The sequence below is a fragment of the Chanos chanos genome, chromosome 15 (assembly GCF_902362185.1).
Source record: "Chanos chanos chromosome 15, fChaCha1.1, whole genome shotgun sequence".
Classification (NCBI taxonomy): domain Eukaryota; kingdom Metazoa; phylum Chordata; class Actinopteri; order Gonorynchiformes; family Chanidae; genus Chanos; species Chanos chanos.
In genome coordinates this window covers 7,059,087-7,077,518 of record NC_044509.1, presented here as the reverse complement: position 1 = coordinate 7,077,518, position 18,432 = coordinate 7,059,087, and the positions used below count along the sequence as shown (strand labels likewise).

The following is an 18,432-nucleotide window of genomic DNA, read 5'->3' as shown; positions in this document are numbered from 1 at the left end:
GGCACACAATACTGGCGAAATTCCAGTGAATTTGCAATCGGCAAAATTCTGTTGCATTCAAATAAGCTGAACTCAACTTTTACAGACATAGAGAGAAACGCATGGATTCCAGGGAACTCCGAATTTATATGGCAGTGTCACGCGGCATGACTTCCTCAACACCGTAGGTTAACAATATGACTGTGGAGAAAACCTTTTCAAATGCCCGAGCGTAGAAAATATGTTTATATGGTAAATAGTAAAACAACTTCTGATCCCCTGGACGAAAAGCAGTTTTAGGTCCACAGCGACACCTGCTGTTTGCTGGGACTACAGTTAACAAATTGGCTAAAAACGCACACGGCACTGTTCTCGCATTGAAGTACGCGCTCTGGTTATTCCGGAGGCGCACAGGCCCATGTGGAGAAAGTTTTCGCATATTGTCCAGTTTGTTTGTTTTTTCTCTTTTAATAAAACACTACGGGTTAACCGGAAAATGAAGTAATCAGGAGCATACGAATGATACAAAGAATACTGAAAGCAGATGCTTCCAGCACATGTGTGGTTATCGTTCCATTACTCTGTGAGCCATGTATAAAAATGCGGGACAGGTAGGGCTGCCCATTATTTTGGCGTCATTGTCAGTGACATTTAGAGAGAGGAATTGGTAAAACTGCACCGTAAATGTAATGTACTGCATGAGTTTGAGTCGTAGTTAGGCGATTCTGAATTATTTGACTGAATTATTCAGTGTAGGCCACGAGTAGGCATTTTCCATCAGGAGTATTTTGTTGAGAATTTCACAGAGAATGACGGAATGGTCAATAACAAGGGTCCATAAACAACTTGTTAAACCTATAAAAGAGGTTAAACCTGCAAACACAGCAGTGCAAAGGTCACTTGAAGTAGTCTGTGAGCTGTGGAAAAGGTTACACGGTAACATGAATGACCCTTCACCTTTTTCTCACTAAACAGATCAACAAGTTTGTGGCACATGCCAGAATAATCCTATATGCCAAAGTGTTTCCCATGGGGAAGGGTTCTGGGAGCTGTTGTTTTGTGGGGTGCAATTTGAGGTCCATTTCAAACCCTTAGAGTGCAAGGTAAGTCTTTCTCGATGGGAGTGGTCTCTTGCAGGTTTGAAGAGCACGAAAACCGTGCAAACCATATGACAGGGCCGTTTGAGCTGAGCTGAGCTAGATCTCAACCTAAGTAAACACTTTGTGATGACTTTAGAGCTGTATTTTGCATTTTTCACCACCTTCAGCCAAGCACCACACAGGTAAAGACAGGTCTTGCATCTCCAGTAGATTTGAAGATTCCCGTAGACTTTATGCCAACCTGCTATTAAGCTATGCCCTGATCTCCCCTTTTAAATTTCAAGTTGGTATTTCCTTTATTTTGGCAGTTACCTTTAACTTTTAGGTGATTCTGCCCAAAAGTAGGTCTTCCTCTTACACTGTGTTTACCCAACATTCAACCCCACCAGTTCTTGTTTAAAAGGATGGTGGCAGCACGTTCAATAAGGAAGTTCACTTTTGTTATTCACTTTTTTTTATTTTTGGATTCATCCGCATCAATGCAAACACATTCCAGCTTTAAAGGTAAAAGACATTGCAAATGTCCCAGTAACAGTCATTACTCAGGCATGAGCTATCTGTAAGAACTGTGTCAGAGGGTAACTGGGGAAACTCTTGACCCTATCACAGCAGACCAGAAAGAAGCAGCAGAAGTGGGCCATGCAAACCCGTCCGGAGGGGAAACAAACACTGACCGTTGCATGTGCTAATAGGTTATCTGCAAAGCAAACTGCAGCATGTGCCGCTCTCGCCCTTTCTATTGAGCAGTTGAAATAAACAGCTCAAGGGTCAATGTCTCATTCATTCATAGTCTTCGGTCTCTCAGTCATCAGTCTGCAGACTGCATAGTGAGCTGAGCTTTACGACACAACATTAAGAATCTCGGCTACAGTAATGTTGAAGTGTTACATGAAAATGATGCCGCTAACAAAAAAAAAAAAAAATTGGGCAACTCCAACTTGAAATTTTAAGGAAACTCGCTGCGTAGCTTTTTATTTTTTACACAACCGGTAAGATTCTTTTTTGAGAGAATTACTCTGTCCGCGAGTTGACAGAACTCAAAAAAAGCTAGGCAGCAAGTCCCCCCCCCCAACCGGTAAATGCAGTGGAGAAGAACTCTGACCATTTGCAATAACTGCCACTTTGCTAATAACAGGGGAGACACAGTGAAATAAATGCTAATAACAGAGAGGATACAATGAAATAAATGAGGTGTGAGACATAGATATCCTAATGGCTTGTTCAGTCCTTGGGATTCACAAAATGTCTTGTCATTACTGTTAATTATCATTGACTGCATGCTGCCAAGGGTTCTAGAACCATTCTGATGTCTTGAATTTCAGCATCTTTGGTGGTTTTGGGAAATCTTCATGTCCTATTTCTCTCTCTTTCTGTCCTTTCCAACAGAGAAGATTTTTACTATATGAAGAATGCACTTATCAAAGCTGATCCAGGAGAACATACTTGATGTTACCTCAATGTCTCATTGGAGGCCATTAAAAACAGATTACAAGCAAGACTATTCAGATTCTGTAGAGAGGAGTCTGGAGCAGGAGAATACGTGGATACGAGTGTATTGGCAATAGCAGAGGTATCACTGACTCTGTTACAGAGCAGTGAATGCTGAGATCAAACGGGGTCTGCAGAAACGTCTCAGTAACCATAGAGATCATTGTCCATCCATCCCGTCTCTCTATAGTATCGCCCATTTCCACGCCCCTGGCAGCTGTCGTAGATATCATTGGTGACAAAGCCACTCTCAGTGCTGGCCAGTGTTACAAAGCCACTCTCTGTGTCTCTGCCTGCCAGATTATCGTAATCCCCAGGTGGGGTGTCTGGAGAGGAACCCAGGAAGGATGTGTTCTTGATGTCCGGTCGTGGGTTGGCCAGATCCGCTTCGTGCTGCCTGCGGATAACGTTGTAGACGTCTGGACTTGGACTGTTGCAGCGTTCAGCAGATACCCAGTAGCCAGGTTCCTTAGGACACGTTTCTGTTCGCTCTTTCCTTCTGCGTACACACACACACACACACATAGATAAACTATGAGCCACCGCCCACAGCTCAAAGAAGGGAGTTTTTCAGGCGTGCGTTCACGGTAACATACCTTTTGGCAAAAAGCTTGAAGCAGAAAACTCCTGTGGCCACTATAAGCAGCAGGAGGAGAGGAATAGTGGGGAGGATAATGTAGGCAATATTGAGAGTGTTGTCTGAGAGGGAAGATGGAGAACAAACAGACATGCCAGTCGGGTTAAGTGTGACACTGTAGAACTAATGTCAAAATATTGCCAGATAACCATTCCTGTGTGGACATAAAAGGAATTAAATGTACATTAAATGTTGAAAATCTGATTTGTTTTTTATACGGTAAAGTCACTAACCAAGCATTTAGTTTTCATATACTTTCATATACTACTAACAGGTTTGAACATATGTTCTCATGACAGAATTACTGTGAAGACTGTAACATTGAGACTGTGTACCTGTCGTTCCAGACACCACGACTCTCATTCCATCGTCATTCACAGTCACTGAAGGGTGTTTTGGATTTAAAGATGTAGATGGGGCATCTGGAAAAACAAGGGAGTGCTGTGACATCTTGAGGAAGAACGTTTACTCATTCAGTAACCAAATATAAAGAAAGAAAATTTAAAGCTCAGACCAAATATGATCAAGAAGAAGAACGCAGACGGGATTTCATCAGACAGAAAATTATTTTTCGATTGTATGAGAATGAACATAAACATGCCCTGCACCGCTGAAACAGCAACCAAACAAATGGATTTTAATCTCTTCACCACTAGATGTCCTTCTTTAAGATGACAAGGGGATTTAATTGGCTATTCAAGCTTAAACTGTTGTTGGGAAACTCACCAAGGCAATACTTTCTTGCACAGAGCATACAGTATATACACTGCCTGGCCAAAAGAAGTTGCCATTTGGATTTGGAGCCTCTGGAGGCAGTGTTATGATCTGGGGTTACTTCAGTTGGTCAGGTCTAGGCTCAATAACATTATGTGGCAATAAAATGAAGTCAGCTGAGTACCTGAATGTACTGAATGACCAGGTTATCCCATCAATGGATTTTTTCTTCTGATGGCACGAACATATTCCAGGATGACAATGCCATGATTCATTGAGCTCAAGTTGTGAAAGAGCGGTTCATGGAGCATGAGGAATCATTTTTACACATGAATTGGCCACCACAGAGTCCTGACCTAAACCCCACTGAAAGTCTTTTGGATGTGCTGGAGGAGACTTTACAGAGACTCTCCCATCGTCAAACAAGATCTCGGCCAAAGATTATTGCAACTCTGGACGGAAATAAATGTCGTGACATTGCATAAGGTTGTCAAAACAATGCCATGACGAATGCGTGCCGTAATCAAAGCTAAAGGTGGTCCAATGAAATACTAGAGTGTGCAACTTTTTTTTTTTTGGCTAGGCAGTGTGGATTAATGACCTTAAACTGTATGCTTATTGTGCCAGAAAACCAAATGAACAAGGCTAATAATATCCTTAATGTATCCCAACTTTATTGTACATAATTAAATTTGCATTACATTACTGTAAAAGCACAGAAGAAAAACTGAGTTAGGACAAAATGATGTTTGAGGGGATGTTGTGACCTTATTTACATCTTACCAGCCTGTGTTCTGTTCCCTGCAGTGGTAGGAACTGGATATCGTTCTGAAATGACATATTTATAACTGCATTACATAGCTACAACACACACCGTTTATGAGATCTATGAACGCGGTGAAACATTTCTTGTACATTTCTTATAGTACAGAGGAGAATGCATATCTATGGATGGCTTGTTCCTCCTCCACACTAGAGTAGAGTAGAATCAGACTAGAGTCTTTGTGAAGACAGCTGAATGGAACACTGTGTTTTGATACAATAGGGCCAAAAATCAACCACAGAGTAGCGTATATGCTAAACTCCAAAACAAAATGACCGCTTGTGTATGTCTTTTGAGACAATTAGGGAACTTTTAAGGATACGAGGCTGAAAAAAAAAGTCTTGCCTTTGGTGTACTTGCAGATAAAGTTGTTCTTGGTTTCACAGTTGTCATCGTTCCACTGAAACATGTAAAGACCCCCCAGGCCGGGGGGAGCGGAAGGCTGGTGATACATCACCACACACACTTCATATCCACAAGATGGCTCATCCCAGTGCCAATTCCTGAGATACACACACACACACAAAGAAAATGCTGAGAGAACCGAAACAGGGGTAACAACAAATGTCACCTAACATTAACAGTTTTTAGTGCACTCAAATTTGAGTCTGCAGACAAAACTCCACGAATGATGAAGATGAACAAACAAACAAAAAAAACCCCAGCACATCACATTTCTGGTTATTAGAGACTAATATTAGAAACTCAGATCCACCGACACCGTATACATCGCACCTGAATGTTGACTCACTGCCGTCTAACCAATAGTACTGGGAGGGACAATCTTCGATGATATCTTCGTTGACTTGGTCCCGGCGGAGTCCTATCCAGAAGTCTCCGTCTGATGCTTTAAGCTCTTGGATGAAAGTCTCAATCAGCCGTTGTTCAGATTCTGACTCTATACTTAGCAATTCCCCGCCATCACTCCTACACGCGCGACCGGCTTCCTCAAAGTTCACTTTACGGCGACTGTCTTGGAAGTACGCAATCTTGTAACAGGGTCGCTCGGTACCACGTTTGCAAATGTGCTGGCCTTTAGGAGAGGGCAGAAAGGGAGAAACTCCAAGGGGTTTACTTTGAACTGCCAGTTGGCTCATGCAATTACAAAATGTTTTATGTTTAAAGTAGTTAGGTGGAAGGATTTCCTTTAAATCAACATGCAATGACAAATTATTTTACTGGCCCAAAACAAACTAACAATCAAAAGAACCTCTAGTGTCTTTTCCGATCATCGTTTATGTCTATAAAATGAAAAATACTTGCACATATATGAAATATGTAACAGAGATTACATCCCTAAGAATAATCAAAGTTACAAGTCTCTGTCAATATACACATACTATCCACATACACAGACTGATACGGTCGTGTCTTCTACAAAAATGTTCCAATCCATTTTTTAAATATATATGCACTTTTGGGGAGAAACAATCACCACAAAATACGCATATCTTGCATTTGGATTCAAAATCTTCACTGTTTTTGATTTCTGTCGACCGCATTTATTTTCATGCAAAAGTCTGAAGTGTTAAGCACATACCTCTGGGCTCGTAAACGTCTGCACCACAGGAGAGCGGACAAGATATTTGGTTAACAAGCAGTAAGGAAGAGACACTCTATAACCATGAGTAAATCTATGAATGAATCCATGAGCAACCGTGAGTAAATCTATGAGTATTTATGTTCTGTGACAACAGATGAATAGAAAATCAAAACATGAAATTAATTAAGACGTGTTGTTCTGCGTTCTAAGATTTACTCTAAATAGATTAAATATTAAATTAGACACTGGTCTTTCGGGGAATAAGATAGCAGCAATAGGTATTCTGCAAGCGCAAGATGCAACAACTTCTCGCGTTTGAACAGAGAAAACTGAAACGGTACAGAATATTTGTTACTTGCTTAACAAGATCTCAGTTGCTTACTCATCGTCTCAGTTCGGCCACTTACCGTTTAACAATTTCGATGCGTAGACTGGAAGCCAGCAAATAAAAAATACAGAACCAACCACTTTCACCAAATCCATTTCACTGGCCTCTCCTCGTGCTTTCATTTGAGATAAAATGTTAAGCATTACTTTGTCCGCTTTAACATTAGAATTCCAAAAACGAAATGTTTAAATATTCTTCAGATTAGAAGATGCACATTTATTCCGTTATCTGCCTCGATCACTTGCAGACGTGCAGTTGGTCCGTCGGAGTGCAGCAAGGCGGCGAATGACAGTCAGCTAGAGAAACGATCATGGCACCACGTCATCAATTACCATCAACTCAATACTGCAGGTGAGGGACCAGCATTGTCTCATGAAAATACTGCACATAAATGAGAACAGTTTTGGCGGAGGAGTTGCAAAAAGTAACGCAAATAACTGAAAATACACACAACTTTCATTATGTAAGAGACGGAGAATGTAATTAATACATGAGTATTAAAAAAAACGGTTTGATACAAAATATAAAAAATGTTTTGATACTGCTGTTGATTGTTTAGTCATGACAAATTCCAAGCTTCTTTTAAGCATATTTAAAGTATGAATAAAAATTCCAAGATTTATTGAGAAATCCAAGCATTTTCTCGAAGTGACTATAAAACAGTTTATTGGTTTTGCAATCCGCACCAAAGGATTTTAGGCTTATGAAACTAAAGCTGGGAGAAATCAGATGATTACTAATTAGTATAATTGATTCCTTTGATGATGTGACCAAGGCAAACAGGGAAAGCAGCATCTCCCTGTTCACTGGAGTGCTTCAACATCTTTAATGTCCTGGCTATCAGCCTGTGGAGGCGTCTTTGGGACTGGCCTGTAAAAACATGGGATAAAGTACCAAGAATCAAGAGAGAAAATGAGCACTTATTCCATATGACTGTTCACTGCAATCAAGAACATGTATTTGATCTAAGTCTACCCAGTCAACTGTCATCCAAAATCATCAGTTTCTTCTAATCAAAATTGTTTTCTAATTGTAACCGAGAACTAAGCATGCAACACAGGAAATGAAGAAAAAAAAGCAGATTTCCAGCAAGTCTTGTTTTGCACCCTCCTTCAAGTTTACCACTTGTGGCATTAAATAGAAAACGATTAACGAATCCTAATCATCTAAAGTGCATTAAAGTTGCAGTCTCAAGGCAGAGTCAAAAAAGACCTGCCATCAGTCTTCCTCAGAGCTATGTCTAGAGTGGAAAAAAAAAAGTTTGATATCAGCAGTAATGCTGTAATTTAGTTTTTATCACCACCTCATTGACAGCTAAGACAAAAAGATAGAGGAGTCACCCAGTGTGACTTCTGAAAAGCATTACACAATAAGGCAGGCCATACAGTAAGCAACAAAAGAACTATTTAATACAACAGGACAGGAAATCAATAGACGTGAACTATCCCGTCTTAACTCTCTAAACAGGCAGTTTACTGCAGTTCTGAGGGCACTGCAGCAGCTAAGAGGGACCTACAGAAGGAAGAAGATTAAACTAGATCAGATCAATACCTGAGTTTTAATCAATTGCTTTTTTAATGACACTTAATCAATCAAAACTTTCAAAGTCTTGTCCTATCAGTATGATTGGTTGTCACATGACCATGTAATTGTTCAGAATTATCAATGCTCATTTGCCCACGCTCTGTCTCTCTCTCTCTCTTTCTCTCTCTCTCTCTCTCTCTCTCTCTCTCACACACACCACCACACATGCATCCTACATAAATTCTCTTACCAGTAAAACCCCAGAATGTCAGACCCTCTGCCTTGAACTACAGGGAGGTATTAGTTGTGTTTTCGTCTTTAATCTCAAGTGATTTACTGCAGCAGAATCAGCAAAATAGCATCCCCTCCTCTAACAGTAAATTACTAGTCAGGAGAGGGTTACTGCATCCACATCCCTAGGATCAATGCATTACTCTACAGCATACTGTCACTGCCTTTTGCAGTACACACTTAAAGCATCATTTTCTTGTATTACGTTTCCTGAGATGATGATAAATTTAAAGGAAGTCCTAGTCAGTGCTGCACAAATCCACTATACAATACGAAATAATGTACATTAAGACGCACCGGCGTTCCGGACCACTTTTTCTGGTTTTATGTGGGAGGGACAACATCTCTTTCTGTTGAAAACAAAGCACATTATTAAATAGCAGAAAAAGGGTTGGCAACATAGTTTCACATCTGTAAGAGCGTTGCTATGACTGTTATGTCCTGATGAACAGGACAGACAGTTACATGCGATGGAATGAAAATATTTCAGCCTCTAAAGTGTTTGGAGACTGAGTAGGTATTGTTTGCCATTTATTTTGTTTGTTTGCCTTGAATGAGCTAGAGCTTTTGAAATATCTGTTTAAAAACAGTTAATTCTAAAAATATTTCAACTTCCAAAGAAAAATCTATTCATGCTTTCAGTATTTGAATGAAAGTTAGTGCTCTGTGATAATCTCACCCCAGGCCACGGCTTGTTTTCGGTGCATTTAATAAACTTGGTTTGTGAATCTCCCTAAGGGAATGGGATAAAGCACTAGTGGCCCTAATCATCAGCCTTTTCCCCAGAGAGCAATGAAAACCAAAGAGGAGGCAGAGTTCCAGCACCCACTCCTCCCCCACACAGACAGACCCTCTCAGAACTGCTGAGGCTCTGGGGGGAAAAAGTGCTGAGAAGAGGACATGGAGAGAGAGAAAGAGAGAGAGAGAAAGAGAGAGAGAGAGAGGGAGAGGGGAACAGAGAGAGAGAGAGAGAGAGAGAGAGAGAGTGAGAGAAAGAGAGAGAGGAGAGAGCACTTTAATGGATAGTAGAGAAATAAAACACTTGGCTGTCTGGGGAGCCCCATTCTGACCCATCCAAATCTGAAGTGGCTGTATTAGCAGGGGCTAAGAGGTGACTGCAGCACATTCATTTTCTAAAGGAGACAGTACTACGAGGGTTGTTTATATAAATTTGTGGTTGGTTTGTTTTTGTTTTTGTTTTTTTCTTACCAGAGGGACAGCAATGTACCTCATTAAGATTTGACTCACCTTGCCTTGATTCTTACCTTAATCCGTTCATCTCTCTGCTTCCTCAGAAGTTCAATGATTTGGTCTCTCTTTTTTGCCTTAAATAAACAGGTATGTGTATGATTAGAACGATATGAATGATGGAAAAAAATCTTGCATAATATATATGAATCTGTACAAATTGAAGCAAGGAACAGTCAGCTTTGTTCAGTGTGACTGCATTGCTGTGAGGGTAGCAGCTGCCTAACAACTGCAATCACTAAGCAAGCCTCATAACTTTGATTTAGCACTCAGGGAATCTGGAAGCATAGCTGCCTGCGTTTAATATCATTTGATTAAATTCATTATGAACATGGTTGATGTAGCCATTTATCAAGCACATGTCATTTTACAGCAGGTTAATCAGTTACAATAATGTTATGTTGTCTTCTCTGATTACCGTCATCAAATATAATCATTTCTCATACTGTGTTCGCTGAAAATGCTCATAAAGTTCAATCAAACAATGTTCAGCATGCTAGAGAAATAAATCTTCTCTTTGTTAACCACTGTATCTGTAAAAACCATGGAGAACAACAGCACTGCAGCAAAGTACATTAGATTCTTTGCACTAATAAGCTTAAATCTACACTGCAATTACAGAACTGTGTAGAACAGCATCTTTTGGACCAGACCTACTTCTGATATCAAAATGTGATTTTTATAAAAAAAAAAAAAAAAAAAAAGTCTTTTCTCCTCAGCTTGCCTGACTCAGCAGACTTGGGAAGGAAGTTAACATTAATTAGTTAAGAGGAATCTCATCAAATGGATCCATTCTCAAGAGGCCAATCCATTGGGGAGGGAGGGTTTCCAGGCTGATTACTCTCAATGGGAAAAGCAAAAGAGATGTAGTGAAGACATGAATCTGCCCAAAAAAAAAAAAGCCACAGCCTGCTTACTCTGACACATCTGCTCTACATGCCAACAGAAATGATGGGCAGGTGAATGACTGCCCTGTTTGTAGAGAGAATTGAACTGAAGGAGTAATCGTGTCACAGTTATAACACCGGTGTGGTTAAGGGTCAAAACCCAGGTAAGATTTCAACTACCAGATGTGACAGTTAACAGACATAGTGGTGATGTTGGTCTGTACCATTATTTTCCACCCACCCCACCCACCTCCAAAAACATGACCCATTGCCTGATACCCCAACCCCCATCCTTCCCCCACCCCCCCATCCCACCCCTATACGCCATGGACCACACACCCTCGCACTATGTGCAGGGGTGGGAGAAAGGAGAATAAAATAAAATAAAATAAAACAAGATAAAATAGTGAAATTTTAAATATCTATACCTATATCCATTAACAATGATATTCTATTCAGGGCTTAGAATGTATAATGACCAGCAACAGTTTGACTCGCTCTGTTTGACTGGTTTAGTTGTTTTTGGGCAGTACAGGAAGGGTGTCAACATAACGTAAAGAGGGTTTCCATGTTTAGTGGAAGGTTTTAAGGGATCCCTTCGGGAAGAATCTAGTCTTTTCAAGTTTTCTGCACCGAAACATCTCTTGGATCCACCTGCTGTGTGCGGGTGGAGGGGCGTGTTTTCATTTCAGGATACTGAGATATCTGGTTGGTAAGGTGGTGAAGGCAACAGTATACTGTAAGGCTGGGGGTAAACTGGACTCACATCCCGAATAGGACGGTAAGAAGGTTAGGGTTCATGGTAGTGTTAAGGACATTTCTGAGTATTTAAAAAATACTTAAGATCAGCATTCTCGTAATCTCGGGCAGAACCAAAACAAGGTCAGTTGTAGCTTGTTTCCACCTGTTACAGGTGCTGCCTCTTTCTGGGTATATCTTTACCAGTTTGGCATCAGTAAGATGTGCATAATCTTATTCTTTAGCGGAAGCTAAAGCTAAAAAAAGTTTAGCTGAAGCTAAATTTTTCTAATGCACAGAACAGATACTCCCATTTTACACCGTCGAATGTCTTTTCAGCATCTACAGATGCCACAACTTCAGGAAAGATGAACCTAGGGGAGGAGGGAATGTTAAGTAGCCTCTTGGTGTTGGCAGAGGGCAGAAGAACCGCCTTCCTGAACCCTGTTTGGTCTGGAAAGATTAAAGTAGTCAGCACCTGTTGAAAATGATGGTACAGGACTTTGGCTCGGATTTTAAAGTGAACATTTACAAGGGAGAACATCCTATAGCTACTGCAATTTTAAATAAAAATCTGATTGATGAATCAGACATGGTTGGTGGCAGATGGCCCTTTAGAAAAGTGTCATTATGCACTTTTTGTAGGACTGGGTCCGGAGAAGTGGAGAACTCCGTAGTGAAGCTGTCGGGTCCGATTTGCCTCCCTGCAGAGATTTAAGTGCCTCTTGCACTTCTAAAACGGATACGGGTTCATCCAAGTTGTTGGCAAGCTCATCATCCATTTTGGGATATATTAGGTGGTCCAGAGGGTTGGGACCATTTCAGTTGTGTGGAGAGTAACCTGAGGAATAAAGTTTGGAATAGTGATTTGGGAAGATCCTATTTAGTTCGATTGGGTCTGAGACGATAATGCCTGCGGGCAATTGGATTCAGGGGATCAAACTGGAGGTACTGACCGGCTGGGTGGGCCAGGAATTGGACCTGCTTTGTTCTCTGGTTCAAAGCAGTGCTGCTTGGTATGTACCAATAACTTCTCAACTTTACTGTCTGACAGCAGTTCACATTCAAAGAGGAACTGGAGGTGTTGAAGGCAAGGAAGGGGGCAGTTGAATACTGGACAGTGTTTGATCTAGTTGAAGAAGTTCATGTGATATTTCTGTGAACCTGGACCAGTTCTTCAACTGGAAGACAAACAAGACGACCTGCCCTCTTAGACAGATTTTGAAAGTCTCCCACAGACTACCACCGCAGATGCCAGGAGTGTCACTGGTTTCAGAAAAAAAAAAAAAATCTTTGATGCAAAAAAATCTTTACACTTGTTGTCACACAGCAAATGTGAGTTGAATCTCCATTGTTTACAAGGTGTCCTACCTTGGGGGAACCTAATGTCCACAGAAGTGGGGACATGGTCTGAAGTAACTATACTGTAGTACCCTGAGATCCTAGGGGGTCTGAGAGGCCCAACTGGTTTGCACAGGATTCAAGTATTTTGATGGAGTGAACCTTTTTATGGATGACTTGTCAATTTTTTTTTTTGTTTTGCACCAAGTTGAAATCTACTATGACTATGTGGTGATTATTAATATTGGGGAGGATGGACAAAAACCTGGAATTGAATTTATCACCATCCCAGGTTAGAGCTTGTACACATGCCACAACCACCAGGCTGTTTTGCAGCCTACTGAGACAACAATGTTACAAGCAATGAGATCTGAAATAGGGTTTGTTTGTTCAAAAGTAACATCTTTGTGGATGAGGATAGCTGCTCCTCTTACCCTGCTGGAAAACGTTGAGTGGAATAAATGACCTACTCACACCCTCTTAATACGAAGGATACTGAATGTACGAAGATATGTTTCCTGTAAGATCCTGTAAGAGATGTGTTTGTGGTGTATTTCCCTCATTCAGCTTAAAATCAACTGAATAAAAGACCACAAAGAAAACCATAAGCACTCCGGAGTGTGAGCTGCATGATGGTTCAAATGAAATGATGAGGGGGTTTCTCCTGGCCCAGCTGTAGCCCCCACAGGGATAAATCAATGCTTCTTTAAATCTCATAACTTCTCTCAGATGAATTGATCTGTGAGTACACAGGCCTTCCCCGCTAATCCGATTAGTGGATGTGGTTAGTGGGATGGAGCAGCAGAGAGAGAGAGAGAGAGGCTTTGCAGACACATTCATCACCACAGAGGCACAAGACCTAAGTGGGCCTTTTTGCTGAGGATATTAGCTTTGCCTTGGGTAAAGCATTAAAGGATTGGCTACTCCACGCTTGGTGATGGGGGAATTTACACAAGTTGAAGGGTGACAGACCCACTAAATCAATTTTTTGAGACTCGTTTTATCGGCTCAGCTGTGGCTGAAAGCATCAGGTGCACAAAAACTTGGGCAATTGTTGTAATAGCTTTTCTCAAGAAAAAGACCAACAGTTCAGGTGTAGTAAAGTCTAAGTGACATTATGGTGGTTCATTTGAAGTGACAGCATCATCTGAATACTGCTAGCCACACTAAATCAATTTTATTGACCTGGGAAACGGTACACAAGGAAGATAAGTGAAAAAGCAGGTGTCATCTGGTGGAGACCAATTCTTTTGTTCCTCAAAGGATAAGTCTCCACTTGTGCCTGTCTTTTATTTAAAGATCTCAGCGATAAAGACAGCGAGGTCTCAAACTGTGGGATGTGAAATGCAGATTTAGACTGTAACAGGTTTCTCTGTCTCTTCGTGTGTGTGTTTTTTTGGGTTTTTTTTTAACATGTTGTAGTCTTAAATCTGCGGCAATGCTTCTGGGTAATTCATTTTTGCTAATGCAGCACGAGGAGTAGTGTGCTAAAGCGTGTCTACATCCTGCTTGCCAGATCCACATTCTGCAAACCTCATGATCTTTAGTCATCTTTCATCTCAGGTCCATAATAGCTAACTTGTCTGGCACCGACCAGCTCTTAGTGCTACAGTGTTATGTTACAGAAAAGAGCAGAAGACTTGATTAGAGCCGTAGCAAAACTCTGCAAATGACATTATACTTACACGTTCCATACACAATAATGACATCTAATGTAATCACCAGTCACTGCTTCTAGAATAGTGTTACAGAGGACATAATGTAAACAATGATCTAGCTTAACAGCATTAACATGCAAGTTTCACGCTTTGTGCATCCAGTCCGTCTGTGAAACGTTGACCTTTTAAGATAATAATAGATATGAGGATTTTGGAAGAGAAAAAAAAAATAGAGTTTTACCCAGATGGTGAACAACAATAGCTGTGCAATTAGAATAAGTAAATAACTTTGTGTTTTCGATGCAACTCTGATACTACGTGTTAAAGACCTCAGGTAAAGAGGGTGCCTCAGTATTGAAGTATCAAGCCTCTGAGTCTGTCTCTCTGGGAAAGGACGGATGAGCAGAATGATGAAGAGTAACATATGACTCTCTTAAGACAGTATGCTGATGCTGAACAAGAAGTCAAATACAACTCAGCTACTGCAGAAAAGAGCATCAACATCCATCAAGGGGCAGGGTTAGAGAGAATTGAACTGGTCTTCATTGTGAGAGTAAGGGAAATCACAACATCAATATCTTTTTTTTTTGGTCAATTTAGGAAATTGTGTGGTGTTGAAGGCTCTATTTTGGGCCATGAAGTGAAAGGACAAAAAGATCATTCATACATGTGTGAACATATGTGGATGCTACTTAGAATACGAAATTATTGATATGAACATTACGCACACGTACTTGTTGATGATCAGATGAATACAGTGTTACAATACACTCTCTCACTCACTCATTATCTAAACCGCTTATCCTGATTAGGGTCGCGGGGGGTGCTGGAGCGTATCCCAGCGCACATAGGGCGAAAGGCGGGGAAACACCCTGGACAGGTCGCCAGTCCATCGTAGGGCAGACACACAGACAAACACATTCACACCTAAGGTGTCTCCAGTTCACCTAACCTTTGAACTGTGGGAGAAAACCAGACCTCCCAGAGGAAACCCACACAGACACGGGGAGAACATGCAAACTCCACACAGTAAGGACCCTGGCCGCCCAGCTGGGAATCAAACCCGAGACCTTCTTGCTGTGAGGCAACAGCGCTACCCACTGCACCACCCTGTTACGATACAGTCCTCACCATTTCTGTATATCGCTGCCTTTCTTCCTGTTTCTGCTTCAGGTGAAGATCCTGTAGGAACTCATCATTTCCTAGGGCCCAAACAAGCATTGAAATGTTCTGTTACAAGGACAAAAGCCATCCATAGGTCTTAATATAGCCTTACATTGATGTATGATGACTTAATGTACTTACTCTGACATGATTCAGTGTTCTTTTGAGCAGTATTACTGGCTAGAAGAGAGGAAATGCATGGTGTCAAGCATGGGTTCACCTTAAAAAGTAATGATGGGGTAAGTTGAATCTGTAATAAACTGTTTTAAATGAAAATCTATTATGAATTCTGAAATGTTGGTAACTGAGCCATCAATTCAATTATTGTAATGAAAAAGAAGTTTGAGTTTTTAAAATAGGCATGTAACACATCCAGTTGTGTTCTACAGTGTGCAATGGAATATAAAGCGCAATACGAAACACTGAAAAGATACTGATTGCTTATTTCCAAACGACTAATTTCAATACACCATTTTGCACTTTAACTCCCTTATTCGTGATACAGTGTACAGCCTATCAGCGTTTGGACAGCAAGACCACCTAAAAACACTGCTCTTTAAAACGAACTCCAACACTTTCAGTGAACAACTGTTAAAATTCTTTTAACAAGATAAATAATGGAGTCCCTTATCTGCGGATCAGTAACAGAGGGGCGTCTATTGCCAGGAGCTTACAGTCTGTTGCCAGAGGTTTTACACTAAATCATGTGAGACCCGGAAGCGCAGGGAATACACACACCAAATGCTAACTCTGATCTTTTCACATGAGCGGAGGTGGCTCAGATGTACTGTTCACCACTGTGACTGGACAATTCCTACACTGACTTCCTAATTCTGGATTAAAGTGTTTGCATAACGTTAGCTCTCAAAAGAGGAAGAAGCCTAACAGATTTTGTATATGCCTGCGTATAAGCATTTCGAGGTCCCTGATGGACAACCATCCAAACCGTACCTATTTCTTTTAGTCGCTTTCTCTGTTCATGTACGTTGATACGTTTCCATAGTCTATACGAGAATCATATTATATACTCCATATCTTATATACTCTTTAAACTTAAAACAGTTCTTTTTTTTCTAAAGAGACATTCTTGTCTTTGAGTTTGTGTATTCTACATCAACTCTGAACTAAACACATCACCGAGTAGTATGCATTCAGACAGCTACAACTCCTGTGCATAAGAATATATGCTAATAAGCTCTCTTCCTTCATAGCTCTTTTTATTTCAAGAGGTACGACCAGTAAACACAAGAATAATCTAATACCCTAATAATCTAATCTGCCAAGACTTTCACTTACACTGCGGAGGTTTAGCTATTCTCAAACGCTGTTTTATATCTGCAGAGACCAGGCGGGATTCTAAAGGTGGTTGCAGGGAGAGGGAATTCCAGAAAACTTTGGCGCATGCAACATCCTCTTGCGCTGACCCACCGAATACGGTGTATAATTTCTCAAGTTCTGCAAGTTCATCGAAAAACTTTTCATCGGGATTTTCAGTCATTTTCCAATATAGTCCTCTCCAAGGGGCTAGTTGGATGAGTCGGATCCTGTTGCCATGGAGAAAGGACGCTTGTGACATGTCCCGGAAATAAAAACTGAGGTGAGGCTACCAACTCACAGAACTGATTGAAGTACTGAAATTATCATTTAAAAATGTAACTGAAGACTGATTGCAGGGACGACTTTTACCTCAGTATACTGTTCTATATATATATTTTTCCTAATGACCTAATTATGGTGCACCCAGAGAGGGAGAGGGAGTGAGAGAAAGAGAGAGAGAGAGAGAAATTGGAGTTTGTAAAGTCCAAGCTCCACCTCTCCGGGTTCACATCATCATAATTACGAGTTATAAACATATCTATAGTCAAGCCCATTTTGTCAAAGATTATTCAAATAATCAAACATATAGATCACATATTCCCTTTTCATCGTTCTAATGAATAAAAGAATCTAGTCAGTGGGCAGTTCACGTTCATCAGACCACAAAATGCGGAGCCACAAAGATATTTAGGGCTTTGTAGGTCTATAAAAGAAGTTTAAGTCATTTCCCTCTTCCCATATACTTTGTTGTCTTCACGTAATGAACTAAATACTCTTAGAAATGTAACGAATGAGTTGTGGATTTAACATCTAAAAAGACTATCTCTCTGAAGTCAGCGTTCAAGTTCACGGGTCACACTGAATATTTATAGGCTAATTTATAGCCTAATTATTTTCTAAAATCGTTTTTCAGGAAGGATTTAGGTGGGATGGAAATAAGCGTAATCAATGAATTCTGAAAGCAAAACGCATGCCATTTAAATTAAACACTTTTATTTGCAGAGTGGATATAGTTTAAAAACAGTTTTACCATCAGAACAGAAAGGCTTCAGGACGACCGTTGTCGACAGTTGTAGGCCTGTTGTTCACCTGGCCGTGAGGTTAGTGATTACTTAGCATCGTAATCAGCTAACTACACTGCCTGAGGACCAACGGCGTGAAAAAGTTCTTCTTCAGATGTCATCACAGGATGCTTAATTGTCCCTCTAAAAAGGTTACTTTAATGTAGGTATTATTGGTTACTGCTTCCAATTCACGCCAGTCATTTACAAATCTTCAACGCTTCGTTTCACGTCAGACTGCACACGCCGTTTACTGATGGAGCAAGTTTTGTTGCCCATTGACTCTACTGCACAGTATAAACACACGAGGTTCAACACGTAAATGGTATGTGTTTGCTTGTAGGCCGTTGTGTTGGCAGTATGGTTAGTGATTGCAGTTTGTATAAAACAATCAACTAACAACACTGCCTACAAACCAACCCCAAAAGGAAAAACATATTAAAGAAAAGTCTTAGATGATTACTGTGCATCACACAGAATTAAAAAGAAAACTTGCAATAAATGTTAAATAAAGCGTGGTTGCTCCACATT

The 18,432-nt window shown here is 40.6% G+C and overlaps 2 protein-coding genes across 2 annotated transcripts; both read right to left on the bottom strand.

Moving 5' to 3' along the window:
- Window positions 1-2,711: 2,711 nt before the first annotated feature.
- Window positions 2,712-6,767, bottom strand: layna (layilin a). Its single transcript, XM_030792928.1, has 8 exons — window positions 6,692-6,767; window positions 6,282-6,299; window positions 5,477-5,774; window positions 5,087-5,244; window positions 4,702-4,746; window positions 3,525-3,626; window positions 3,164-3,266; window positions 2,712-3,066 (listed from the first exon to the last, which is right to left on the bottom strand). The coding sequence occupies exons 1-8, from the start codon at window positions 6,765-6,767 to the stop codon at window positions 2,712-2,714; spliced, it is 1,155 nt and encodes a 384-aa protein (XP_030648788.1).
- Window positions 6,768-7,475: 708 nt separating this feature from the next.
- On the bottom strand, window positions 7,476-17,021 carry hoatz (HOATZ cilia and flagella associated protein). The gene is made up of 6 exons (XM_030792977.1): window positions 16,820-17,021; window positions 15,665-15,703; window positions 15,491-15,561; window positions 9,753-9,812; window positions 8,785-8,837; window positions 7,476-7,542 (listed from the first exon to the last, which is right to left on the bottom strand). The coding sequence occupies exons 1-6, from the start codon at window positions 17,019-17,021 to the stop codon at window positions 7,476-7,478; spliced, it is 492 nt and encodes a 163-aa protein (XP_030648837.1).
- Between the last annotated feature and the right edge of the window lie 1,411 nt (window positions 17,022-18,432).